This window comes from Tauraco erythrolophus, chromosome 12 (assembly GCF_009769465.1).
Source record: "Tauraco erythrolophus isolate bTauEry1 chromosome 12, bTauEry1.pri, whole genome shotgun sequence".
Lineage (NCBI taxonomy): Eukaryota > Metazoa > Chordata > Aves > Musophagiformes > Musophagidae > Tauraco > Tauraco erythrolophus.
The window spans coordinates 11,582,926-11,609,685 of record NC_141476.1 but is presented as its reverse complement, the minus strand read 5'-3'; the positions used below and the strand labels follow the sequence as shown (position 1 = coordinate 11,609,685).

The 26,760-nt window shown below is 41.4% G+C and overlaps 2 protein-coding genes across 2 annotated transcripts; one reads left to right on the top strand and one right to left on the bottom strand.

The window, feature by feature from the left end:
• Positions 1-2,124: 2,124 nt before the first annotated feature.
• CHCHD4 (coiled-coil-helix-coiled-coil-helix domain containing 4) lies at positions 2,125-11,779 on the bottom strand. The gene is made up of 3 exons (XM_086618999.1): positions 11,710-11,779; positions 9,569-9,667; positions 2,125-2,722 (listed from the first exon to the last, which is right to left on the bottom strand). The coding sequence occupies exons 1-3, from the start codon at positions 11,729-11,731 to the stop codon at positions 2,427-2,429; spliced, it is 417 nt and encodes a 138-aa protein (XP_086475125.1). The 5' UTR covers positions 11,732-11,779; the 3' UTR covers positions 2,125-2,426.
• Positions 11,780-13,048: 1,269 nt separating this feature from the next.
• TMEM43 (transmembrane protein 43) lies at positions 13,049-26,334 on the top strand. Its single transcript, XM_009982922.2, has 11 exons — positions 13,049-13,157; positions 14,189-14,323; positions 15,041-15,135; positions 16,903-16,952; positions 19,158-19,227; positions 21,027-21,097; positions 21,265-21,386; positions 21,996-22,070; positions 22,153-22,254; positions 23,441-23,558; positions 24,426-26,334. Exons 1-11 carry the CDS (start codon positions 13,101-13,103, stop codon positions 24,626-24,628), a joined length of 1,098 nt encoding a protein of 365 aa, XP_009981224.2. The 5' UTR covers positions 13,049-13,100; the 3' UTR covers positions 24,629-26,334.
• The last annotated feature ends 426 nt before the right edge of the window (positions 26,335-26,760 follow it).

Here is a 26,760-nt window from a genome sequence, read left to right as displayed (position 1 = left end):
AAATGCAGTGAAGTGATGACAGTTAATGCTAGTTTCTAAGTTGACAGGATAAGAGGAAAAGAAAGTGATAATTTCCACAAAGACCTCTTTAGGATTAGAACTATGACTTCCTTTCTCAAAATACCTCGAACACACTACATAGTGTTTCTCACAGTTTCTACTGTAAGGCCCTTACACATACTCCATATTTGTTCTGGATCTAGCACAACAGGTCACCAAGCCACAGCAGAGCCAGAAAGAAGCAACTCCACCCTAAACACACCTTCAAATACGTTAGATTCTATGCTGCAAGTTCCCTCGGTCAGCAGTAGGTTCAGGTCCCCAGCTACTGTAGGACCAGGGTTCTTGCATTCTGTGTTTTGCACACAGATGCTACAAATACTGTTAGAGAGGATAGATCCAAAACCTGTAGAGCATTGAGATAACGTGGGAAAGAAAAGGAGAGCAGAAAAAAAATAGGAGGCAAACCGTTCTGAGAACAGAGCACCCCTTCACAACGCATTGGATTTCCATTTGAACAACCAAAAGCTCGGGTGCTCGTGATTTATTTTTTTTTTATTCCATGCCCAGTGTTTATCTGATTGCCTAAGATTTCATTTTCATGGTCCAACTGCCTAAGTGCCAAGGTTTATCACTGCTGCTTTTGTGCCCATTTACTCAGGTTAACTTGGCATTTGTCTTCCAACGCCTGAAAGAGTCACACTGAGAAGCTCTGTCACACTTTGTTTCTTTTAAAAGCATACAGATGCTGAGAGTACCTGCTATCCGTGCCCTCAGGAGTGAGTATGTGTCAGCCACTTAATTGTCTACGATTTTTTCTGAGGATCCAACAGCTGTACCGCAATACAAACAGCTCAAACACACTGTAAAATTTAACAGAAATTCCCCTCAAACATTCAGAAGCATTATCATTAACACTAAAATAACTTATGCAAACCACAAGATATCAAAACATTGTATGGAATCAATGTTGCTGAGCACTCAAGACTGCTGCTCGCAGAGACAGGCAAGTGTTTAAACATGACAAGGCTTACCGGGCTGCATTACTGCCACTACAGCTATTTCTGCTTTGTTTAAGGTAACCAACACATAAGAAGGAAGAAACCAAACCACCCTGCAATGAACAGTTACTGAAGCCACAGGTACAATTTGTTTTGTAATACAATTCTCACAGCCTACATTTTGTGAGGAAAGAAAAACAATGTAGCATTCCCTTATCCAAAGATATTAAATTATATTGAACTACTATTAAATTATTTGCACCTCAAAAGTAATTTTTAAATATTTTAATAGCTGTTCAGGTCCTCTGTACTGCTGGTTCATGATCCACAACCACAGTCTGCTGTAGTTACTGAAAACATTTTACACTTTTTATGCCTTCCTGCCTGCGGCTGAGGAGAAAAGAACGGGACAAGAATAAAAATCGGACAAGCTGAAGCAACTGATGTTCACAGCCCACAGATTGATTCAAAGTCTGCTTACAATGCAGAGGAGTATCTTAAATCCATGCAGCGTTAACAAGAAAAACACACCACAGATACAGGAGCTTTCAATGAAGGTAAAAAGTACTTGCTTTTTAATATGCACTTAAATCACAGTATCTGTTCTGAGATCATTACATCAGGTAACATTTTGTATTCTCAAAGTATTTTACAAGAGCCTGTCTATACACTGAAGGAGCAGGTACTAACTAAAGCAATCCAAAAACTGTGGTTTCAGAGCAAAAATAAAGCCAGTGATCAACATTCTTTCCATTTATCTTTATCAATGGTTGTACAACACACCGTTTTTAAAAATGCAAAAGCCAGTAAGTAAATTTACAGTAAGTAAATTAAATCAAAGATGATACACATTTCAACATTTCTCTGGCAGTCCTTACCTGGTGCTGGTAGTAAAATGCAACCATAATCTAATCAGACTATCTGAAAATATTTTACAAGTACTTGATTGAGGTGATTTTCAACGTCCTGTATCACTCAGGCAAAAAAGTCTTTAAGGAAAAACAATCACTCAATGCAATTTCTATTAAAAGAACAGAATACATTAGAAAAGAGCAGCTATTGATCAGAACATACTGAAATGAAGACAGACCTGGTGTGCTAGTGGAATTTTCATTGGAAGTTCTATATATTCAAAGACATTATTCAAGTCAAAACTCGGGGAGGCCTTGAGGGAAAAACCAGCTGTTAAAGTATTAACTGTGTCTGACAGCAGGTTACGCAATACATACACACACTCATTCTTGTAGCAGTATTTATTTGCAAGGCTGCAGCACTGAGATTTCTCCTTCAGCAATAAATTAATTACTATGACACAGTGTATAGAACAATGGTGAAACATTTCTTGACAACTCAAAAGACAGACATACTGCAAAAGTCCATGTCTCTGAAATGAGAAAGGGAGACAACAGCCTCCTTGCATCTTCATTAGCTAGATCCCTTCTCCTCTTTGGCAGCAGAAGCCTCTATAGGAGTAGCTTCCAAATCTTGGCTTGACTTCTCTTTTTCTTCATTTTCGTCCTCTTGAGGGTAAAGATCTGGGTATTTTTGCATGCATTCCTGCATGGCACGGAACTGGTCCACACAGTCTGATCCCTTTATTTCTTCTGTGCTATAGTGGAAACAAGAAAAGGCTGACTTGAACTGTTCCCCACAGGGACCGCTAGCCATTCCACCCAGACATGGGCAATTCCAATTGATATCTCCATTGGGCAATATCAATCCTGAACAAACAAGAGAGAAGAACAGTTAAGCGCTCCTTCCAAAAACGGATTCCATTCAGTGAAAGCTGCTAGGTTGCAGATGTAAGCTGAAGTACTAACAACGCCACATTAGTTCTGTAGATTCTAGGGTGCTAAACATCTTTCACTTCCTGGCCAGTGTGTTTCTCTCTCTGATCTGTATGATCCTTTACCAGGCACAAGTGAGATTAGTTCTATACCCATGCCTGAATTAGTTCTATACCCATGCCTGAATTAAGTCTTTCTCCCTGGGCTACAGACCACTGATCGTATTCTAAGGAAACTGCGAAACAGATAGAAGTCAAGTCAATTCACTTGCCAGACTCTGTCAGAGGAACAAGCAAGACTTAAAATCGTGTCATACAAGTTGTAAGAATTTAATTCCAGTATTAAGACTAGAATTCCCTCAAATCAAGTTGGATGGATGCATTATTCTTCCTGTTTTAAGTGAACTCTGGAACACTAACCCACAACTTTCCCCCTTAAAACTTCAACTGGAAAAACAGAATTACAAAACCGAAAATCAGTTTATTTGTAAGACACAGATTAAGTCACGTCACAGAAAACAAGGAATAGTGAGATTATGCCAGTGTGTCTGGTTCCCAGAAACCAAATTGTGCTTTAGATCACAACCAAAAGCGAGCTACGTCTCACTTTAGACTCTAAACTGGAACAGCTGTCAATTTCTGCTCTGGAACAGTTAAAGTCATCACAGAAATACTTCAGTGATGGAATGGCAAGGTGAAGATTTAAATGGACACATGTTCCTTGAGACATCAACTGATTTGCACAATGAAGTTCAAGCAGCAAGCCAGAGAAATCATTTCCTCTATAGGCTTTAGAAAGCCTTTTAAACAGCCAGGAATAGAAATGGAATATAACAGACTTGGTTGTGTCGGCTTCTAGAGTCTCTAATGCATTGCTCTAAAGCAACACATCTCCATCCCCTTCACCACTTTGCATGAACATGCATGTACTTGTGTTCACCCACGAAGAACAAGAGGAATATTGAGCTGTGATCCAAGCTGGTTTCTTCTCCACTTTAACAGTTTGCTCTCCTCCTCTCTAGCAGACTTCCCTAACTTCATCTCCAGGCTGAGTTTCTACAAAAGCTAACACTACGTGCATAAACATGAAGTTTAAGTACTTCTCCTTTAGAAGCAGTTATGAAAATACCACTGTCAGAGAATAAAGCTGCATTAATTCTGATCCGAACACGAAATTATATTTAGGGTCTGATGTAACTCGATGTTACGTAAAATACTCTCACAGAATTCAGTAAGCCTACTTAACGCCTTTGTGCTGTGGGATCGTGAAGTTCCAGATGTACTTTTCACTCCCAGTAGCAACTCCTTGGACTCTAGGCCACAATATCGTGAATCTTACGTATTTATACAGCAAAAGCAGCTCAATCATATTTATTGCTACATTAAAAGGAGTGAAAGGAAAAATTTACTCTGATTTGCAATTCATCAATGATGTGCTCTAATTCAGTCAATGCAGTTCAGCAGAAAATTACACTGAGTCAGTCAAATCTGTGTTGATCAGTTTCCTTTTCATTACAGAAAGTAACAGTCTCCTTAGCATGATTTAGTTAACTACAGTACTACTGTCATTTTTCATAGATCATGCTTTATTTGGCAAGATAGCTTTGTAATAATCACTGTACTGAGAAGATATATCTAGTACAGCGCATCATGGCATCTCTAGATGCCCGGAGGAAAAGCAGAACTTCTGAGACAAGGAAATGGATGGCTGGTGCCAGATTCCTTATTGCCAAGGATGACATAAAGCAGAAAGATGTTGATCGCACCGTGTAGAAGAAATACAGCTTGCTTTATAAATTAGATTTTGAAGTCCTATATTCCTCCTCACTAACGTCAACCAGTTGTTTTAAACAGCCATGTTTCTAATACTTAAAAAAAAAAAATACGAGGAGTTTTGAAATGTTCCTCAAGACACTACAGCAATAAAATTACTTCCAAAATAATTCTCTGAAAATAAATGGTTCCTTTTAGGATCAGAACTGCCTTGTAAGCATGCAAATTTTAACAATTTAAGAATTATCCCATAAACAGTACATTCTTGTATATTACATAAGCATGGATTTTCACCTATTTGATCTCTGAAATAGCATCAATTTTGGATGTTATATATGCAGAAACCATGCTTTAAAAAAAAAACAAAACAAAATACACATGAATAAGGCACACATTTCCTCGCTGATAATTACAGCAGAAGGCACACTTCAATGACTAAGTTCATCAGCTAGCTTAGACCACAATTAAAATGGAAACAGATTTTGTCCATCACTCTCCCTGAATCGCAAGTCTGCAATAGATGGGATTACTCTTTTTAATTAAAACTGAATTAAAACTTCTTTCAAATGCAGCCTGAACCTCACTGATCCAGTAGGTCACAATACTTGAGACCGTGTTTGGGGAAGAAAAAACAATCCTGTTTACGTCATAGCAGATCAAGGCTTGTGTTAGCAATTGACTGCTGACATCACACAACCTAACCTCTCCTAGCTCACGGGATCTGTTAATATCATGGATGAAGGCAGGCCCATCTGCATTTATCTCAACACTTGTCTTTGTACTTGCTGTAGTGAAGTCCCACTGCTGTTCTGAGAAAAGTTTCTTCCATTGTTATACGCAAACATTCCGATAACAAGTTTATCTGCCAGTGATTCACAAAGATGATAGACACATAGGAAGCAGGATTGAAAGGGACATCAACAGTCATAAAAATAGTCCTGCACATCTGATCATTCATCAAGTTCTTTCTCAAAAGAATTAGGGGTTTTGCTTCGTCAGTCCTCAGTGGAAACCATTTCAAAACTGTCTCTAAAATAAGATGACAGGAAAAAGTACAGAAAAACAGACAAGGGAGAGGACAGCAACAACTGTGTTTGAGGTGCAATTTTATAATCACTTTTAGCCAACTCTCCTATCACAGATGTAATGCTAATAAAAATTACTTTTCATACATAAAACTCACTAATGCCTTCTACATATAAGACTAATAAAATAAGAAACTATTCTAACTGATGGGAGCAAAGATCTCAATGAAAACTGGGATCTTTCACATTTAACTTCTCCCATTGCAACACGCAAGACCAGAGACAAGCTTTACAGTAAGAATACTACTCCAAAATTGCTCCAAATGAATTCTTAGTTTGTTTCCATCAGCCACAGTTGTTAAAAGGCACATACAGTGAAATTTGAGATATGCTGCAATATGAAATGCTAACTGGAATGTACCCTGGTTTGTCTGTCTTCCCATCTCACATGGCTTCATTTCTTTCAATATTTTTGACTTAAAGTGAGCCACGAACACTTTGCCTATCAAAATTTCATAACTGATAGAACAAAATAAATAAATAAATCTCGTAACTGATAGAAACTAAAAATACTATACAACTTCATTTTATCCCAACGGAAACAGAGCACAAGTTTTCCTCAGTGATCTACTGACTAAAGCAGACTGCTCAAAGACTAATATCTGTTAATGCCTGAAGCAAAATAAGAACTATTCAAAAATACCAAACTACTTGCTTACCTGAAATATGAAAAAGGCCCCTACAAAAAAACAAAACTTCAAATAAAAATTTCAGCTGTATTAGAAAACAATACAGATTACAGTACATCTATATAATAAATGTAGTCTTTTCCAGATATGGCTGCTCTGTGTACAGCCCAGCAGAAAAGATGAAAAGAATTATTATAGTTAAGTATGCCACAGAAGTTGAACACTGGAAACCAAGTCTCCTATTCAAAGTAGAAGCTAAATTAGGAAAGCCTGCATGTAACTTTATGTACAGCAAAGCCCTTTCCAATTATCTTTTAAATAAAAACCACACAGGTCATAGCTTCTGCATTTCAACATAGTCGAAAACATTTTGCCCATATGTCTTTCCTGCCGACAAATTTCCCTCCCATTAGCTGCTGCTACATTCTGTGATATGTCAATTGTTTCTCTGTTTTGATCTGATGCATTGTAGTTGCAGAATGTTCAAGTGAGAAGTTTTCAGAGAACCCTTAAAACATGGCAGTAACTCACCACATGCTAAAGGGAATAAAAAACCAAACCACCAACCCAAACTGATTATCAGTGTTTAAACAGAGTTTATGAAGTTTCTCATTTTGAATCACACAGACACACATTTTCACTGTAAGGTGTCCCTGACATAACTAGCTTCTGGCTTTGTTTTCTTCCCTGCTCTGTAGCTTAGGAAGCAACTGATCTAACATGCTGTAAATACAGGATTGCTAGGAAAAAAAACCACCACTTCTCCTCCTCACCATGGCCATTCCGTATCCAGCAAAACACACAAGAGGAATTAATGAATATGGCATTCAAACAAGGAGGACGTGTCTCTTTTAATTTTGGCTAGTTTATTACTCCAATATACGGCACAAGACTATATACTTGTGGTATACATACAACCAGAAAAAGAGTAGTTTGGGGTGAATGGGTGGGGTGTGAGACAGAAGGAAGAGAATTCCCTCTTTAGAAGTGCCAAGAGAATTGTTTTCTATGTTCACATTCCAAGCTTTTGTAGTATGTCTCTCTATCATGCCAGATCCGAGACAGGCACCCTTCCCTTTCTTCTTAAAAGCCAGTGTCAAAAATAGATGCTTGGTTATAGGACCAATATGCATCCACATGCTGTTGCTAGACAGACACCTTTTACTAACAGAATATTATCACCACAGACCACAAACGATTGTAAGGGGGAAGCTAGGTGAACTTCAAACAACTACACGTACCGTCGATACAGACTGCATACGTGAATTTATTCAGCTAAACAGCAAGCCACTTTGTTCAGCTGTACACCACACAAGGTGACTGAACCGTTCAGAGAATGATAAAATCTCCAAGGGTTTGTATGTTCTCCAGATGTGGTATCTAGAAAAAGTATCTTTCTTTGCTTTATTTCGCAAGCAGTCTCCAGTTTTTCAGAGGAAATAAAAAGCCACAGGCCACAGAAAAGGAATGGGAACTTAATTGCACCATGTGATCATTAGAGGCTGTTAACTCTTCACTTAACAGACCAATAATGCATTTAAATTTGCCTGAGACAGGAGTTAAAAACTCCGATTTTGTTTCGCTTCCACAAAGCATATTGACAGCAGCAAATAGTCTTAAAAACGAGCTCTCCTCCAACACTGTTTTCCACCTAAGGAGGAACTACTTCACATGAACCATTTGTAGGTTCCATCTTCCATCCTGGACAAGGCAGTAACAGATGTAAATGCCACACAGATTTTATTGTCTGTTGCGGTCTCCACTTAAAATCTGCAGAGACTGAAGCACCATTCCCATGGCAAAGATAGTGACAAATCCCAAACCATAGTACGTTTCCACTAAATAGGCAATTTAGGTATTTGGTCTTAGCCAGGGGAACAACCTACCTGAAAATATGAGGTAGGAGAATTCTTGACAGATACTAAACTGCAGTTTTTAAACACCTTTCTGAAATTGAAATTCTCTCATTTTTCTCATTTGGGTCATTATAAAACTTAACAGACACATCACTGCCAATAAGCAAAACTTTTAGATGTATCTACTGACTACACACAGTTGTAACGAAGCCAAGATAGGCAGGTAAATGCAAAATCGTTTCAACAGAAATCTATGAATTGTATGAAAAAAGTTATTGTAATGACATGGGAAGATATGGTTCAAATTAAACTACATGCCATATCAGCTAACAAAGCCACCCTGTGTGCTCCAGCTGCTAAACTGTGCTTAAACACTGCCCTCTAAAGGTCACAGAGCCACTTGCGTGACTTTCACTTTCTAACAAAATTTACTTCAATCTCAGCTGAGCGGAAAGCAATGAGATCACTTCACACAAACTGAAGCGGCCAAAAGATCTGTAAGCTTAAAGGCAACTATAAAAAATTAACCCAAATTCACAGATGTTCATGACGATTTATTAACCTAGGGCAAATTTATTTAATCATCATGATAGGAAGATGATTTCATTTCCCCATTATAAACAACCTAAAACATTCTCTGTGCAATCAGAATATTACAAGTCTTGATCTCAGAAATATTCTGCTCTCAAATCTCCATTTTCAGGTTAGATCTACTTCATATAAGACGTGGAATCTTCTCTGACAACTTTACCTCACATCTTTTCAAGGCAAGATGGTTAGAGTTTAAAACTGAGTAATTTGAACTTACCTGTCACGTGCCATTGAAAGATATTACTACTAGTTATTGATTAGATCACTACTAGTATTGTACAGGATTAGTCAGATACAATTTATATTAAATTGGATATTCAGCGATCACCAAATTCGGCATTTCAACAACATACAGGCAAGCGAGCAACTCACATCAATGACAGTGGTATGTAACCCACTTCAGCTTCTCTGAAAATTGCACTTCATCATTTAAAACAGTGGAAAAACAACCATAATTTTCACTGGTTAAACTCTAACTTTGTTAATAAAAGAAAGGAAGGAAAATTTTCTTCTGGATATCTCTGGCTACTAACCAAAACTATAAGCCATCAACTGATGCATTTCAACAGGCCACTTTGAAAGATCATTAAAAGTGTAGAAACAAAACTCACTGCAAGGAAAGCATGTCATTTGTGATGTCCTCACCTGGAAATCAAAACTGCTAAGAGTTTGGGTGTTTGGTATATCTACTGAATAACCAGTTGCCCTCAGTCTTTAAAAGTGAACGAATAATTTGCTCCTACTTCATACAAGGTTTGTTTTTTGTTGTTCTTGTTTTTTAAGATTGTTAGAATATGATATATGTGACGTATCACTCTTTACTTCCATTCTTCTGCTTACTACTGACCTTGTTCTTCATAAGGGTCATCTGGGTCATCTGCAACCAGCTCAGCACTGCTTGGTGTCTCATGGTCCTCTTTAGTCGCAAATATTATTCTGTCTTTTCCTACCATATAGGAGACAATAAGCAACAGTTCAGAGAAAGCTGAGACAGCAGGAGTCATTTACAAAGCTGCTGAACACCACAAAGTAATGAGATATTCGACATGATGCATTAATGTTAATAGTGAATGAATTCTGGTGTACTTATCAGCCGCCTTCAATTAGAACAGTAGTTGGTTCAGAGGAACACGTACACAACCGAAATTCTATTCTTCTAAAGTTCCAATTTTCACAGCAACATACTGTAATGGCTGCAGATCACAGTACAGACCATTGAACTGTGAAGTTGACAAGCTGTTTCAAAACAAGCTCAAACTACTCTGTTACCAAGATTAACCCAGATGAAAGGGTTACAAAAAAAAAAGTAAAAGAAAAACTATACTAAATTACAGGAAAGCATTCAACAGGATACTTATTAATAATGGTAGTCTCCATTACAGAGTGATTAAATATTTTACAGTAATTGTCTGAATTAAATACTGAGGAGCACCGTAACAGTGTAGAACCAACTATATTGAAAGGTGCTGTGAACATTACCAAGGATAGAAAAACAACACAGCGTGCTTCCTGCTGTTGTGCTACTCTTGCATTAATAAAGACGTTCTGTAGCGGGGTGGGGAGAGGTTTAGCTGGAAACCCGAGTAGAGTTTTCTAACAACTCTGTAAAACTCTAAAGAACACTGAGGCAGGCACAAGCAAAAAAGAACAGTAGCTGAAACTCTTCTGTACACACAACTGAGTATTCATTGAGCTGAAAAAAATGTTAAGTTCACCAAGAAGTTTATTTGAACTTTCTTTCCTTCTCCAAATTCATAGAGGCCACTACAGCAACTCGGCATATTAGAAATTAATATCTTCTCACCCCTCAACGTCACCTCAACTAGCAGATGTTCAGCAACTCCCTTTACTTTGCTCAATAATCAATATGCATTTAAACACATCTGAGAAACAGTTAAAACCCTTTTTAAAAAAGAATCCCTTTTCTGTCAACTCTGCATTGTACTCCAACAAACTTTACAATGCAGAATGGTTTCTTACATAAAGGACCTAGAAACATATGAACTCTAACCCCAGTCACTGTAATTTTGTAGGACACCATAAGACAACCTGCAAAGATCTGAGATGTTGTTAAAACAAATAAATTAAAACCATAAAGCAAAGAGGTCCATAGGTTATGGCTACCTCATCACAGTTTATAATCGGCAGTGTGCCAAAGTTTATAGTTTCACAATGGCATTTGGAACTACAGAATGGCTTTTTTTCCAGTTTGAAACATTACATTTAGTCACTGTATGCTACTTAAGCGGGGCGGGGGGAATACATCCCCCAGGACATGAAGCGGTCCAGCCTTATAAATACCACAACCCGTACAACACGGTACCTTGTACAGAGACAGAAACATATAGCTCGCACTCTGCCCACCCTGTCTGTTTGCCACGTTTTCCTTAAAAAGTTAAAACCCCATACCTCTGGCCCCTTAAGCTAAGCTGGTAGAAATGTAACCCCTACGCCAGGACACCATTCCGCCCAGCGACAGGGAGCGTGCCCGCCTGCCTCGGCCGCTCCACGGCAGAGCCCGGCGAGCTCCAACAGGCGCCCCGAGGCGCAGACAGGCTCCGCTGGGGCCATTTCGCGGGGAAGTCCCAGGAACCAGCTGCAGGGCGGCACGTCCTCCCCGCGCCCGCCGCTACCTGCGGCCGGGACGCGCCTCCCGCCGGCCGCCTCGGCCCGGCGCGCCGCCGCAGCGCAGGGAGGCCCGCGGGCCGGCGGAGGCCCTCCGCACCCTGTCCCGCCTCACGGCCAACCGCCCCGCCGCGGCTTCCCGCCTACCGTGAGGAGAAAGGTCGGAGGAGGGAGGGGAGGCAGCCCTCCCCCCGCCGCCACAGACGACCCGCGGGCGGGCCACTTGTGCACTTGCTTTCCCCTCAGGCTGCGCCTTCCCTCCATGGGCTGAGGTGAGCGGGCAGCCGCCTCGAATCGCCACCTCAGGGCGAGCCCGCCCAGCCTGCACCGGCAGCGTGACATTGGGAGGACACCCGGGCGCACCTTCTTGCCTGCAGTAGGACATGGCGGAGCCGTACGGTGCCTTCTGCCGCAGCTCGCGCGCAGACCGATGCCGCCGGCGCCCCGCCGCTCCCGCCGCTCCTCCTCGACCACCGCCACAGCAACGGGCAGCGGCGCGCTGCTCCACGCTGTGACCTCCCGCCTCCGGAAGCGCCTTCCCTGGCCGCCGGCGGCCGCTGACGCACCTCCTGCCGAACGCCGATGGGAGGAGAGAGCAGCGGCTCGGCCGAGCTCGGCCTCAGCGCCGGACTACACTTCCCAGCATGCCCCGCGCCAGGGGCCGGAGGGCTGCATTTCCTAGGCGGGAACTACGCGTCCCGGCATGCATTGCAGCGGCGGCGCGGGGCGGGGCGGCCCGGCGGCGGGAGGGCCGGGCGAGCGCTGAGAGGGCGCGGCCGCGGGCGGCGGTGGCTGCGCAGGTTCTTGTTTGCGGCTCTTGCGGTGGCTCCGGGCTGTCAACCGGCGAGGGCAAGAGGCTCACGATGTTGCGGAACGTAAGTGCTGCTCGGACTGCTCCCGCCGCTGCTCCGTGCCGCGGGGGGCGGCCCCCTCGGCGGGCCCGTTCCCGCGCCGGCCGCTCCCGCGGGGTGGCCGGTCTGAGGCGAGGGGCCCCGCGCAGCGCCTGGTGCCGCGGAGCGGTGGCTGTCGCTGTCGCTGTCACGTCCCGCTCGGCGTCTGGAGATGAGCAAAAGAAGCTTCGTCTCCTGTCCGGGCTGCGTGATCCGAAGTTCCTTCTTGGTTGTTCCCCACAGCCCGTGCACGCACAGATAAAGCCCGGGGCTGTCGTGCGTTCATGTGGCGCTCGTCAGGACGGCAGCAGCGATTTTAATTTCAGCCATCTCTTTTTGTTGCTCTAGATGCAGCTTTTTTAAAGTATGCAGGCGCTTAACGGCTGGTGAGGTGAAACGTAACTCGTTATTTATAGCTATGTTTTAGTTGGTCTGGAATTCAGCAGCATTACTCAGTTTGTCACGGCCTGAATGCCGGGCGTGGACACCAGTAGGGAACCTAGAGGCAGACTGAAGAAAGCTTGAAGAAACATGTTGAACCACTGTAATAGCAATTGTTTTTTCCCTTAGGCTTGAGTTTTATTTATTGACTGTATTTCTGGTATCAAAAGTTTGATGAGGCATTTAATAAGCATGGGAAAATTTCGGGTCAAGGCAAGAGGTGCAACTTTGTAGAGCAGCAGTATTAACAAAGCTAAAAGACTTATTTTGAAAGAGAATGCCTTCCCCTGTCACACCAATGTTGCATTTTTTTTTGTTTGTCTCCAACAGTTCTCTGACACAGGCAGCAGAAAAGACCATGTTAAAATCTCAAGTGAGACCAAACCAGGGTTCCTGGAGAGGCTCAGTGAGACTTCTGGAGGCATGTTGATGGGACTTGTGACATTTCTTCTGTCTTTCTACCTTCTTTTTACCAATGAAGTAAGTGGAATACTGTCAGTGTTTATACGCAGCTTTAAAATGTCACAGCTGAGGTGACATTCAATTAGTTTTGCATTTGTAAGCTTACTAGAATGATCACATTAAAGCTTTATTACTTCATCCATGAGAAGAGGATGTTATGTCTGAAGGGTCTGGTGCTTATCCTTGGGATATAACAGAAGAGTAAAATCACTGGGCCACAGATAGTCTTTCTGTAGAACCGAGTGTAGTAGAGACAGTGGCAGTGTGTGATGAGAGATAAGATCCGAAACCTGTGAGCTGGGGCAGAAACAGGTGGTAGTATTGTTGGAAGAGGATTTTTGAGCCAGCCGTGTTCCAGTCGTCTTTCTTTTCTTGGGATAACATAAGGTCCTCGTTTCAAGTGTTATAATTGTGTTGAAGGAATTCATACTCCATGATGCAAAACTGAGGGTGTTAATTATTCTCAGTGTTATTTTATGTCTTCGTTTTAGACAGGGAGTCCTAATGCCCTACCATTGCAAACATACATGCTTTTGGCAGTTTTGGGATGGGGTAGCAGAATTCTCTGAATTTTTGCCTAAGACTTCCTTTTATACCTCTACAAGAGGAAAGAGAACTACTTCCAATTTTCTTGACTTTGCAGGAGAAAGTGCACCATAATATGGTAAGGTATGGAAAACTTCTGCCAAGTAGTCATATGGGTCTGTGGAAAAAGGACCATAATTGGCATAATTTTTGCAGTTATTCATAAACAGTGAGCAAGGTAAGAGGTGAAGAGCAATAACTTTGGACCCTTGGAGGAATAATCTATGTGTGTTTGAGGAGCTTAGTCCATGTTAATGGTCCTGCTGCATGGGTAAGAAGTACTGCCCCGAAATGTGTCAGGCGCAGAGAAAGAGAAGTACAAGTGTGTTTTGAGAATATGCCTTGAAGGCTGAGTGTACAAGCATTCCTTGTGGTCTTCAGATCACTTGTCTGCTAACCTCTTTCACAAAATACAGCTGTACCATTGATTCTCCACAACTTGATTTTGCTTTTCTTAATTGCAGGGACGAGCTTTAAGGACAGCCAAATCTCTTGATGAGGGACTTTCTCTTGTGATCTCTCTTGATAGCATCCACAGTGTGTTTCAGCAGAATGAAGGAAGACTGGTGCACTTAGCTGGTGCTCTTAGTACACCTAAGGTAAATAAAATAGTATCTTGAAGATATAAGTATTTCAAGCTTGGAGAGAAGGAAGAGTCTTTGCCAATTAAAGTTATGTTTGATATCCAGCGAGAAGACACATAGCTTCTCTCCTCTAAGTATTGCTGGCTATCACCTGAGTTTGGTTCTTGGCCCGGCATCAGGGAGATGCTATACAGCCTTGGTCTCCCTGCTCCCAAACAACATGCTACGTCTAGCCGTGTTTACCCTCCCGCTGCCTTTGGTGGATCATTTCGGTTCCTCTGCGTACAGGGAACCCTTTGTGTGTTCATGATGTTGGAAAGTCTTTAGGCTCTTGCCGTACAGAGGCTCTGCAAGTTCTGACTTTTCAGTAGCAATGTCGTTTTCTGTGGTCAGCGTGCATTGCAACAGGTAACACAGCACTGGAGCTTCCAGCAAAATAACATCTCCCCCCTGGTTTAAACACTTAAACCTGCACACCATTAGCCAGCATTTCTGGTTTTACTCTTCAGTATGGCAATAATTTTTGATGGTGATTCTTTAAGTTAGATTTGTCAGTGTTATAAAGAGATGCTCCTTTTTGTCTTTCGTAACATTCTATATTCAACGGTGTGTAACATTGTTCTAACTATGTACAGTGAGGTATGTAAATGAGTTTGATCATAAAAGTGCAGTGTTTGAGTTTGTGAGGTATAGTATTTATACTGACTTGTATTTTCTTAAATTTTTAAATAGCCTTTGTTTGATCCCAGCTATGGGCTCTCCATCCAGGCTGTCAAACTTAAGCGTAACGTGGAAATGTACCAATGGGTAGAATATGAAGATTCCACGTAAGTGAAAGAAATCTTTAAAAGTTGTTTATAAAGGTGTCGTATTAACAGGATCCCATCACATTTTTCGTTTCTCTTCCTAAAGCCAAAGAAAAAAAACCCAACAAGTCTTTATGGCAGGAGAATTCTAGAGCTCTTGGATTTTTTTAGAGCATCACTTTAATTTCTTCGGAGATGTCAGGTCATGTAGTTGGTCAATGCTGCAGAATTTACATCTGATAAAATTTGGGTAACATCCAAGGCCTTTTGTCAAATGTTTCCACTTCCTAATTTTGTGTAACTTCGTGTAGGGTTTCTTGGCCTCCATGCTGCAGCAGTTTTCATTATTGTTGTCTGATGCTCGGCCACCCCAGAGCCAATTGATCTATTTTCTGTCATATGTGTTGTCAACAGAATTCAAAGATCTTTACCAATTTATGAAAAAGAAAAAAACAAACAAACAAAAAAACCAAACCAAACCACTTGTGTTTTTCCCAAAGACTCAGTTGATTTCTATCCTTTCTGATGTTCCTAAAACTTCTTTTATTTATTCATTTATTATTCAAGCATTGGAAGAGGTAGCCCAGGGAAGTGGTTGAGTCACCATCCCTGGAGGTATCTAAAAGATGTGTAGGTGCTTAGGGACATTTTTTAGTGGTGGACTTGCAGTGTTAGGTTTATGGTTGGACTTGATGATCTTAAAGGTTTTTTCCAACCTAAACAATTCTATGATTCTATGTACTTTCTGCCCATCAGTATTTCTGTAACTCTACCTCCATAATTCTCCCTGCCTGCTAGTTGATTAGCAGAATCAAAACCATTGTCCCAAAATACTTGGTCTTGAGTTTTTTCAAATAAAACTTGATAACCCTCTTTTTCCCTCCATCTGCTAAGCCCTTCCTGCTGCCATTCTCTAAAACTTGATCATGGATCCTCAAGCTAATTTTTTTCCTGTCCTCAGAAAGGAAATACAAAAAGATGTTTGCTAAATCCAGAAACTTCATCATATTTCCCTTGGCTTTCTTCCTTTATTCTGCAATGACAATGATTTACTTGTTGGGGTTTTTTTGATGGGTTGGTTGTTTGGGTTTTTTAAAATCTCCCAAAGGGGTCCTCATGTTTTTTAGAAAACAAAGTAAACCCAACAGTTTCAGTTATGAATTTCAGAATAAACTCTGATAAAACCATTGACCCAAAACCTGCCTGGTTGATACCTGCAGCCTAACATACACTAGAATGTAGTAATGTAATGAGATGTTATCTACTTTGCTAATGATTGCAAGCAGAAGGGGAAAAATGTTTCTATTGTTGATAATAATTCCACTGACAGTAGTACAAAAGTTCTTAGCTATTATGTAGGTCCGACTCCACAAAACTCATATTCTAATTGTCTTTCATGTCGTACAAAAAAAAGTGTCAGAGGTTGTGAAGGTGCGAAAAATAACTTATCAGTTTTAACATGGTTATGGTGCAATGTCTGTAAAAGACTTGTTGATTTAGGTCAGCTTGTATTATTGTCTTTAATACTGGTTGTTCTACATCAATCTAGCTAACACCTCCTTGTTGGCCACAAAGGGTTGTGGCTGTTCAGCATTTTGTGTAGTTTTCTCCTTGGACGGTGAATCTATGACTTCAGAATAGGTAGTTCAGAGAAGGGTTAGTTTACTTATAAAGGTGAGTTTGTGTTGCCAGTGAGCTGTCTGTGCATTTCGTTTTAACGTGTGTTCTGCCCAGAGCAGGGGGGTGTGTGCACTGTTTTGGTTCTCATCCCACTTTTTTTCTCTGCAGGGAATATGAAGAGAATGGTGAGATTAAGAAAGAGACAAAGTATTCATACAGTAAGTTGGTCAACAGAAAGTCCCTTTTGTGCATGTAACTTTGGACTTTTATTTGTGTGTATTTTGATTTTTGTTGTAAACCCTGTATTTTCTTGTTGGGAAAGAAATGAAAGGAATGTGAAGAAATAAGCAAAAATTCTGTTTCCTAAACAAATGTCTGGACCTCCCTTTCTTGAGGTAACTGAGGTGAAAGGAGGTGTGCTGTTAGCACGTAAATACTACAGAAAGGCTTGTCTTGGAACTCCTAGAGGTTCAGAGCAGCATCCAGGGATAGGATGCTCTGGAGATAGGATTCATAATGTCCTCAATGATGGGAGATGGGCAGAGATGGAGTGTGTTCAAAGGTGTGCCTGAGATTACGCTTCAGAAGTGGGGTAATTGGGCACGTGTTCAGGCATGAGGAGAAGAGAATAGACAGGGAAGAGCAGCGTAGCTCTAGCCTGTAAAACAGCCTGCTGAGAGTCTGTTTAGGTCTTGATACCAACTAATGAAAACCTTTTGATGTGTGCTGTGGCTTTTGCCAAATGCCTTTTTGGCAAGAGCAGAACTGAGAGCATTATTCTGGTCTACCCAGTGGCAAAAAAATACTCTGAGTCATCGTAGATCTGGAGATTGGTTTCTGTGCTTCATTTATCTCTGATTAAAGCACGTGGATGTGTAACGTGGGTGTGCAGCAGTTTCTGGGTGTGATCACAAAATTATCCCAGCTCAGTGAAGCATGGGACCCTGCAGCATGGAGATACATAAGAAGTAGCACTAGTGGTTATGAGCTGTGAAAAACAGCGTTACAGTGGCAGGGAACAAAAAGAAATGCCATTTAAAAAACCAACTGCCCTCTCAGGGTTGATGGATTCTGTCCAGTAAAAGTCTGTATATTACTGGATGGAGTGGGTTAGCTTTGGCTGGCAGCCAAGTGCCCCCACAGCCACTTACTTACTCTACCCCTCCGTGGGACCGGGTAAGAGATTGGGAAGAACAGAAATGAGAGAGCTTGTGAGTTGAAATAAAGATCAGGACTTCGCTTACCAGTTTCACCGTTATGGACAAAAGAGACTTGATGTGGGGAAAATACTTAATTTATTGTCAAAATAAATATTTAATTACTGATTGGGATGTTTGGTGAACACATTTGCTCTTACCCTTTCCCAGGCTCAGCTTCACTCCAGACTCTTCTCCCTGCCCCCTGCCTCATTATTGCTGCAGGTTACACTCGCTCCCTTTAGCGACGCAGCAAGTGGTGGTGGTGGGTTTACAGTCAGTGCAGGGTGGTTTCTCTCTGCCGCTCTGTCCTTCTTACACTTTTCCCATGCTTCAGCATGAGCTCCCTCCATGCTGTAGTGGATATCCGCTTTGCTGTGGAGCACCTCCTCCTCAGACTTTGTTGTTCCCTCTGTTGTTTCTCGCTCCTTTTTGTTCCCTCCCCCATTTGGTGTTTTCTGCCTTTTCTTAAAAATACTTTCACAAAAGTGCCCCAAATTTCACTGATGGGCTCAGCTGTGGTCTGCATTGGGTTTGATGTGGAGCCAGCTGTGTCCAACACAGGGCAGCCCCTGACCTTTTCCCACGGAGGCCACCCCTGCAGCGCTCCGACCCAAATCTTGCCACGTATGCAGTACACCAGAATATTCCTTACAATGATCACTACTCCACTGTTTAACCAAATTCTCTTTCCTTCCTCTCTACTCCTTCACAGAAGCAGAATAAGCTATATTTAATATGGAAGCTACTCAAAAAAGAGACTCTAGTTTTGTAGGTGTTATAAGAAACCTACTGGAATGTGTTCTGGGAATGTGGGAAGCCCGCTGTGGCCTGAATGAAGGCAGCATTTTTGACAGTGGCACACACAGGTACCGTCTCTATCTCTTGCTTGACTGCACTGGAATTTGCTGATTCTGGCAGAGCTCACAGCCTTCCCTCACAAAACCAGATTATTCCCAAAGAGTGGAGCCAGAAATCAAACCCAGCAGCAAAACTCCCACTGAACAAAGCTGAGTTACAATTTTATCATTAAAATCCTTTTTTTTTTAAATCCTGTCATTCCTTCTAAGTATAGGAAGATGGATTTAGGTATCAGTACAGACTACCACATATTACTGTGAGTGTGAATGAGAACTGATTCGTTGATTGAAACGTGTCTTCAATAACTAAGATCTGAGTGGCAATTTTTCCCATTTTTTCCTCAACCTTCACATCTATTTCCTTCAGATACCGAATGGAAACCAGAAGTTGTGAACAGCAGAAACTTTGATCGAGAAATTGGACACAAAAACCCGAGGTAATTTACTACCTAGCACAGTCTCTCTAGTTCTGTCCCTTTTCATCAAGGATGAAAGCTAAATGACTGGTCTTCATGACCCAGTGAAGTAGATGGAAACTGTTGGTCTTTTGGTAGTTGAGAAAACTAAGGCCTAGAGAGATTAGAGAGCAGTTCAGAGCTGCCTGGTGGAACCAGAATTAAGCTATCCATTAGTAATGGCTGGACATCAGGCTATTCTGTTACCTCTGGGCCATGTGGTCTCCATGTAGGAAAACTTGAGTGGGTTCCTCTCTGACTTTTATTGTTTATTAGTGCAGTCCTTTACTAATTCTTTCCTCTTTTACAAGTGCAGGGTTAGAACAGCAGGTATCCCATGAACTCGTCACGCCACTTGCATGCTGCTTTTTCTAAGCTAGCATGTCTGAGCTTACAGGCTTATTTGTGGCCATCGCCCGTGCACTATTTTTTTCGTGTATCTTTCATCTGCTGCATTTTAGTTACACTACAATGTGCCGGTTTTAATGCTAAGTTTTAGCTGGCTTGTCCTTCTCACAGCACCTGCTTGGTTCCTTAGGATGCAGGATGCCATCTGGCAAAAAACATCGTGTGCGAGTGAAAAATACAGCTGGGGAGATAGTAGGACCAGGATTTCAACAAAACTTTGAACTTTGCAAAATCTCCAGAACTTCCAAATACACTGTCCTTTATTTGGAAGTACTACTTCGGGAGGGAAAATGAAAATCTGTGTGGTTTTGATTAGAAGTCCCCACTAGCAGACTTGTAGAGATGAGAGATAATGGAAAAGAGGATGCACAGATGACATACCTGCCTTGCCTGTCCTTCCCATGCACACTTTTTTGTTAACGAAAATTCTCCAAGGATTCGCCAGTAAATGCAAATCTCCAATGGAGAGTACAAACTTTTTTTATTTAGTGCTATTGCAGTACGTAATTTTAAAGGTGCTGCACCAAGAACGTTTCATCTGAGCGTATTGGTACAAACCAAGGAGACTGAGCGTAACTGTGGTGGATACTTGCGGGAGACAGCGCAGTGTCTGCAGAGCCGCGGAATGTTAGAACTCATGCCTAGCATTAATGAGACTCCGTTTTAAGTGTGTACTACATGTCTTCTTCCTTCCATCTTACCTTTTTATGCAACTTAGACATTTATGAAAATAAAATCTGTTGTTTACTGCCAAGCAGATTCTAGTAGTACTACTTAGGAGAGTGAAGTCAAGTCTGTAAGTAAAGGATTCCTGAGTTTGGAATTTAATTAACTTGGCCATGACATAAAAGTACCTTTATATCGAGAAGGTTTATGATCTAGGCTTCTTAATTTCGCAGGTAAGATCTAGCAGTTGATAGCAGAAGCTAAATAAATTCAGGCTAGAAATAAAACTCAATAAAAAATTTATGAATGCAGTTAAAGATTGCAGGAAATATCTAAGAAAGTCACTAATTCATTGTCACTCAAAACCTCTGTGACCACTGAACAGCTGCCTAAAAGCTGAACTCCGTTTCAGCCCATTATAGGTTCAGTACAGAAAAAACTAGTGAAATCCTGTCGAGTGAATTGAAGGTCGGGCCAGGGGATGAGACAGTTGTATCTTGTCTTAACTTATTTTAATGGCTCCAACACTGTGAAGTCTCAACACAGTTTTCTTGATGGATTTGTTTTCACATCATGACAGCCATTTAGCTCCTTGAGTTTCTCCTGATGTTTGACGTAATACCTTTTACGTGCTGTGTATTATATCCTGCAAATCAAGAGTTTGATCATAATTCTGAGACTAATCAAGGACTCTCTCTGTTCTTCAGTGCCATGGCTGTGGAGTCTTTCACTGCTGTTTCTCCTAGTGTCCAGATTGGCAGCTTTTTTCTTTCCAAGGGTAAGATTGCTTTGTACTGGCTTTGTGTCTGCTGTTACATCAGCAGTGGACTTTCCACTTTCCATCAGCAGTTCCTTCCACATCAAGTGATAATCAGAAAGCCAGCCAGCAAACTTGCTGTTCCAAGTTAGACACCAGGCCTGACCTTGTTTCTTTATTCTGCTTAGGTCTTGTGGATAAAATTGATGACTTCAAGCAGTTGAGCTTGTCACACCTTGAGGATCCACATGCTGATGTTACCCGGGGAGGAGATTACTTCTACCATAGTGAGAACCCCAGGCGTCCAGAAGTAAGATGAGAAAGATAAACCAAAGCAGTGATTACTATTATATGAGAAACAAAGTTGGGGCATGTCCCATTTCTGTTTATGTAGAAATTGGAGTGCAGACCATCACACAGGATAGCGCTCTTAGTACAGTTCTTCAGCACGAGCGCTCCTTTTGAAGGAAGCTTCTGATCCTCCTTCTTTGTATTCTATTTTCTTGAGTCTGCCATGCTTTTGAATGGAAAGACATGGGATGGTGCTGGGAGGTGGGTTCTACCTCTGCCTGGCTGTACTGAACAGAGTAAAATGAAATAGCTTGTTGTCAGCTTACGCTGCCTGCCCTCCTTTGCCAAAAGATGAAATGACAAGAGATGAACACAGGATCTCATTGGCGTTACTATGCTTCTGCAGCTAAATCAGAGAGGGTATTGCAAACAGCATCTGAGCTGTCCTGTTTTAGCTGTCAGCTAGGCCTGAAAGAAGTACAGCTTGGAAATCGTTCTGAGTGCATTCTGGCTTGATAGAAATCTTCAGAAAACATGTTGATACATAAAGAGTGTTCCCATGCAGATTTGCTGTGATTCCCTTTTGTAAGGAAATCTTTCTTGACTTCCCATATGCTCTTGTTTGTAGGTAGGAGACCTTCGTGTCTCGTTCTTCTATGCAGGTCTGAGTGGAGATGACCCCCATTTAGGCTCTGCTGATAAGGTGAGTCTTCAGCTGTTTCTGTATTTCGCAGACTCTGTTCCCAACTCAGTAACCAGTAAATATTTTTGCCCTTTTTTCCAAGGTGACTGTGATTGCTCGCCAGCGAGGTGATCAGCTGGTTCCATATCATACCAAGTCTGGAGATGTCCTGCAGATTCTGTACCCTGGGGAGCTCTCTGTGGAGGTGAGGTACCGCACTGTACTAGTGAAGGGTTAAAATTGGAGATGGTAGTGTAGAAGTGGCAGGGGAGTAAGCTCTCCTTCTCCTTGAGACCTGCTCTAGAAGAGGAGATGCTCGATGGAAACATTGGGTTTTCTCTCTCCTTTTTCTAGGATAATGTGCTATAGCTTGTGTTTGCCTTCCAGGTTTCTGCACGTTCTTTGTGTTGCAGCAAAATGCTGCTCTTTGCCCACTAGCAGTACAAAATTTGGCTATAATTATTCTTTTTTTTTTTAATTTTAGAAAGGAAGTGTGGCTAAAGTAGCTATATTTTTTTAAAATCCCCTTGCGTTGCTGCTGAACATCCTTTGCATTCTGTGCCTTCTCATTTTGCTTTTATTTGCTCTTCAGTAGTTTCCCTCTTACATGGGCAAGCATGTACTTTTGAAAAGGTCATTTGTAAAAATAGTAAAAATCAGGCTTTAATTAAACAAACCATAGGAGCTATCCTCTCTTCAGCTTCTAATAACAGGAGTTTAGGCTTGTTTGAAATGTTTATTGCTATTCTGGCTGAGAAAGAACCTTCAGGCAGAGCATTATGCTTCAATAAATCCTGCATGCTCCAGCAATTTGGTGATTCATTTACTCCTTTTAGTAGGTTTGTTTCCATTAATGATTGTTTCATGCCCTGCAACAAAAATCCCAGATGTCAAGAATTTCCAGGAGCTCCCAAAAGCAGTTAAAGAAGCTTTTGTTTTGAGTTGGAAGAGAGTAGCAGTAGAATCAGCTCTCTGCTATGAGCTCTGAATCTTCATTAGGCACAATTTTAGTTCATTGGAAATTAACTCGCTACAAATGAATAATTCGTAGAGCACTTGTATGTACAAGTAGTCAGTCAGTCATACACGTACCCATTTGCAGCCAAACCTGTGTGCTTTCTGCCCATGGCTATAGTGTGCCAAGCAATGCTTGTTTAGCTGTCTTAATTTAGAAAAATGCTGGTTTCCCTTGCGTTGCACTTCAAAATCTCCTGTAGTGCTCAGCAGTACTGCACAAAAAGACCCTGCAGAACAAGCCACAATATAGCTTCTACAGGAGAATTTGTACTCCTAAAATGCTGTCAGGTCTGATTTGCTTATAAGACACTGCAATCAAAAGGATCTCAAAAGAAATGGAGAAACAGGCTGCATATAATGGTGTTTGCTTCCAGGAGGTGTTTCAGAAAGAGCATGAGAGTAACACCATGAAGACCTGGGCCCTCCGTGCAGCTGGCTGGCTGGCAATGTTTGTAGGCATCAGCCTAATGACTCGAATCTTTTACACTTTGGGTAAGTTCTTCACAGAATGGTAAAATGATTTCGAAATAGGATCATAATCCCCAGAGAGCTCCTCTCTTGCTCACGTATGCAATTAATTAATTTGAAGATCAGGAGGAATCTGGTTTGAACTCAGATCGGGTTTGATCTGAAAGTCGCTGTAGGCAATTGCAGGTGAACAGGAACCAGATGGTTGGTTTGTGAATATTAAAAAAAAAATATGCAAATATCTGTTGTGAGTCTCAGAAGATCCCAGCTCAGTAGTTCTATAGTAACATGTCCTTGTGTCTGGTTACTCTACATTACTGTGAACACACAGCAAAAAAGGTTTTTTGTTTATCCTTTTAGCCTAGAGAAATGTTGGAATAAAAACTTAGAGAAAAGCAGGATGGTGCCTCCATAAAGAAAAGCAGGATGGTGCCTCCAACTTGTATAAACTTCAGACATCAAAGCTATCATTTGCTTTGTAGTGGTGTGCTCTCTTTTTTTTTTATATTTCCTTGTTCATATACATGCTAATGCAAGATTTATTCTTGCCAGAAATTAATTTTTGTGCTAGCATATTGTATCAGTTGCCGTAGACTTGTTCCATAGCTGCAAGTCTACTCTGCGTCTCAAGCCTTGGACAAGACTTCAGACCTAATTTTGGATGACTTCCTGTTTGAAGAGATGAGGATACCGTTGTCTTAGCTGTTTAGCTGTTAATTATTAAATGCCTTGACAATGCTCTGCTGAAATGCCTTATCTGGTGCTCTTGATAAATAATTTAGAGTCTCTCTTTAGATTGCCATAGTTAGTGTGCAAATCCTAGGCACGGATAAGACTTCGTTTTAAATGACTGTCTTGTCAACTGCTTTATCTGTTTAATTCTTTCTGCAGTGGACTGGTTTCCTCTTGTCAGAGATCTGGTTAACGTTGGATTAAAAGCATTTGCCTTCTGCATGGCCACTTCGCTGTCGCTCCTGACCATCTCCCTCGGCTGGCTCTTCTACCGCCCTCTCTGGGCTTTGCTCATCGGGTTGCTCTCCGTAGTTCCCATTGTGGTTGCGAAATCCCGCGTTCCACCAAAGAAGCAGCAGTGAGAAGGAGGTGGTGGGTTTTGCGCTGAATCACGTTTAGAAACTTTTTGAGTGCGTTTCTGTCCTGGTCACTGCAGCGTGCTTACAGAGAGTCACAGTCCAGCAGTGTGCAGCGGGAGTTGGGGAAGGGGCTTGAATGTGGTTGGTGATACACATTATCCATGAAAAACATGATGCTGTTTATAGGAAGTCAATGAAATTGACTTTGAGAGAGAAAAAGCATTTTGGAGTGTCTGTATTGATTCTGAGTCAGTGAATAAGCAGATTTGTACCTGTTCCCACTTAGTAATTGCCTGAGTTGAGACCTGGCAAGGCCTCACTGACAGTTGGGGCACCTTGTGTATTATGGAGAAAGTGCCAGCTTTGTCACACGGGCTGTGATTAGCCGTCCTTAGGAAATCCGTGTGTGTACCTGTCCCTGACAATCCCTGCCTCTGCTGCCTTTTCTTATATGCAGAGTCATGTATCACGTACACTTCTTTGGCTGAGGCATTTGGAAGTGTATATGCTCAAAGGCAAAACACAGCTTAGTCGAATTTCACATCATACTGACGTAAAACACGTGCTTTTGGACGGAGGATTTTCAGAGAAAAGTGGCAATGTTAGTAGTGCTCTGAGGTAGGGTGGATTTTTCAGAAAGCATTGACTTCCCCCAGCTTTTATTCAAAGTCTCTGAAGTTCTTCTTAGTTAAGCATCCAAAATGGTAGTGTGGACTTCACCATTGCATTACTTTCAAAAATTGAGCTTTGAATTGCACTTAAGGGGGTACTCAGAGCTCACTAACCTTTAAAAGTAAAACCTACTGCCTTGAAATAAAGTTAATTTTTATAATTGAGTGTATATTCTTTAAAATATTTGGGGTTTTTTTTGCTGTGTATACTGTTTCTTGAATTTCATTTAGTAAGGACAATGAGTATATTCCATGAAGCTAAATAATGAGAACATCTTTGCCTGATTAGATTTTATAGACTTTAGTAGCCTAAATTTTAAGCTTTATGTCATGTTAGAGGAATGCCGCCTTGTAGTGTTGTGATGGCTCATGTTTACATATTTCTGCTGTAACCAGTACTTGAGATTATAGACTATCTTGTACTCTCCACCTAGCTAGAGTCTGGCTTTCAGATGTGCCCTCCCTACACTACCGTGTTTTTTTCTGTAAGTGTACACAATTCAGTACAAAAATAATGTCTTCATTTACGAAATCCAGTTACGACTATCAGGAGAAATGCATTCCCCATACCAAAGGAACTTAACTTGAACATACATAGAACCCAATGTTTGCTACAAATGGTACTGAAATAGAGATCTGAGTTATCAATGTTCTGAGAAGTAGTAATTACTTTATTAGCCTTAATTGTTTTAATTCTTCTGGTATTTGAATGTTGTCAGTCCAGGCCCATAGGTGGGTTCCTCTCGTAAGAACAGCAGTAGTGAGCGAGAGGTTGTTGGAACGCAGCGGATGTGCGTTCGCGATACTGCGCAGCCTTCCTGCTGCTCGCCAATACCAGCTGTTGCTCCATCAATTAAGAATTGCCCTCCACTGGGGAGAAAAACAGCTGTTGGGCTACTGTTTTACCAATGATGCAGGAAACTAACCAGCCTTATCATATTGAGATGAAGGTACAATTTTCTACAGTTGTGGTGAGCTTTTGTATATTTAATAAAATACAGTTTCCAAAATGTTGGTCTGTAGGCTTCTTTTTTATTACATTCAAATGTTGCATGTTTCATGTCCAGGAATAGCATCCAGGTACATGGAGGATTAGTTTGTAGCTACCACATGAACTGGTTTTCTGCTGTTGGTTGAGATAAATGTGCAGTTGGGTTTTGTTTAGCCTGCAGATATTTCCCCATTTTGGGAAGCAAGTTCCTAATAACAGCACGGCTGCTCTCTGGTCTGTACACTTCTATGTGATGAATGGCTGATTCCAGCCTACCGTGGTTTTACTCCCCTTTACTGACTACTTAAGTCATGGTAACTTCTTGCATTAAACATCTTCTTGTAAGGTTATTTGAAAAATATGATGGTTCAACCTGACTGGATACAGCTTCATGTTTGAAGAGACCAGGGGTTTACTTACGCGTTCAACAGCTTAAAACACTTTTTGTCTTACATACTAGTGTGTGCACAGGA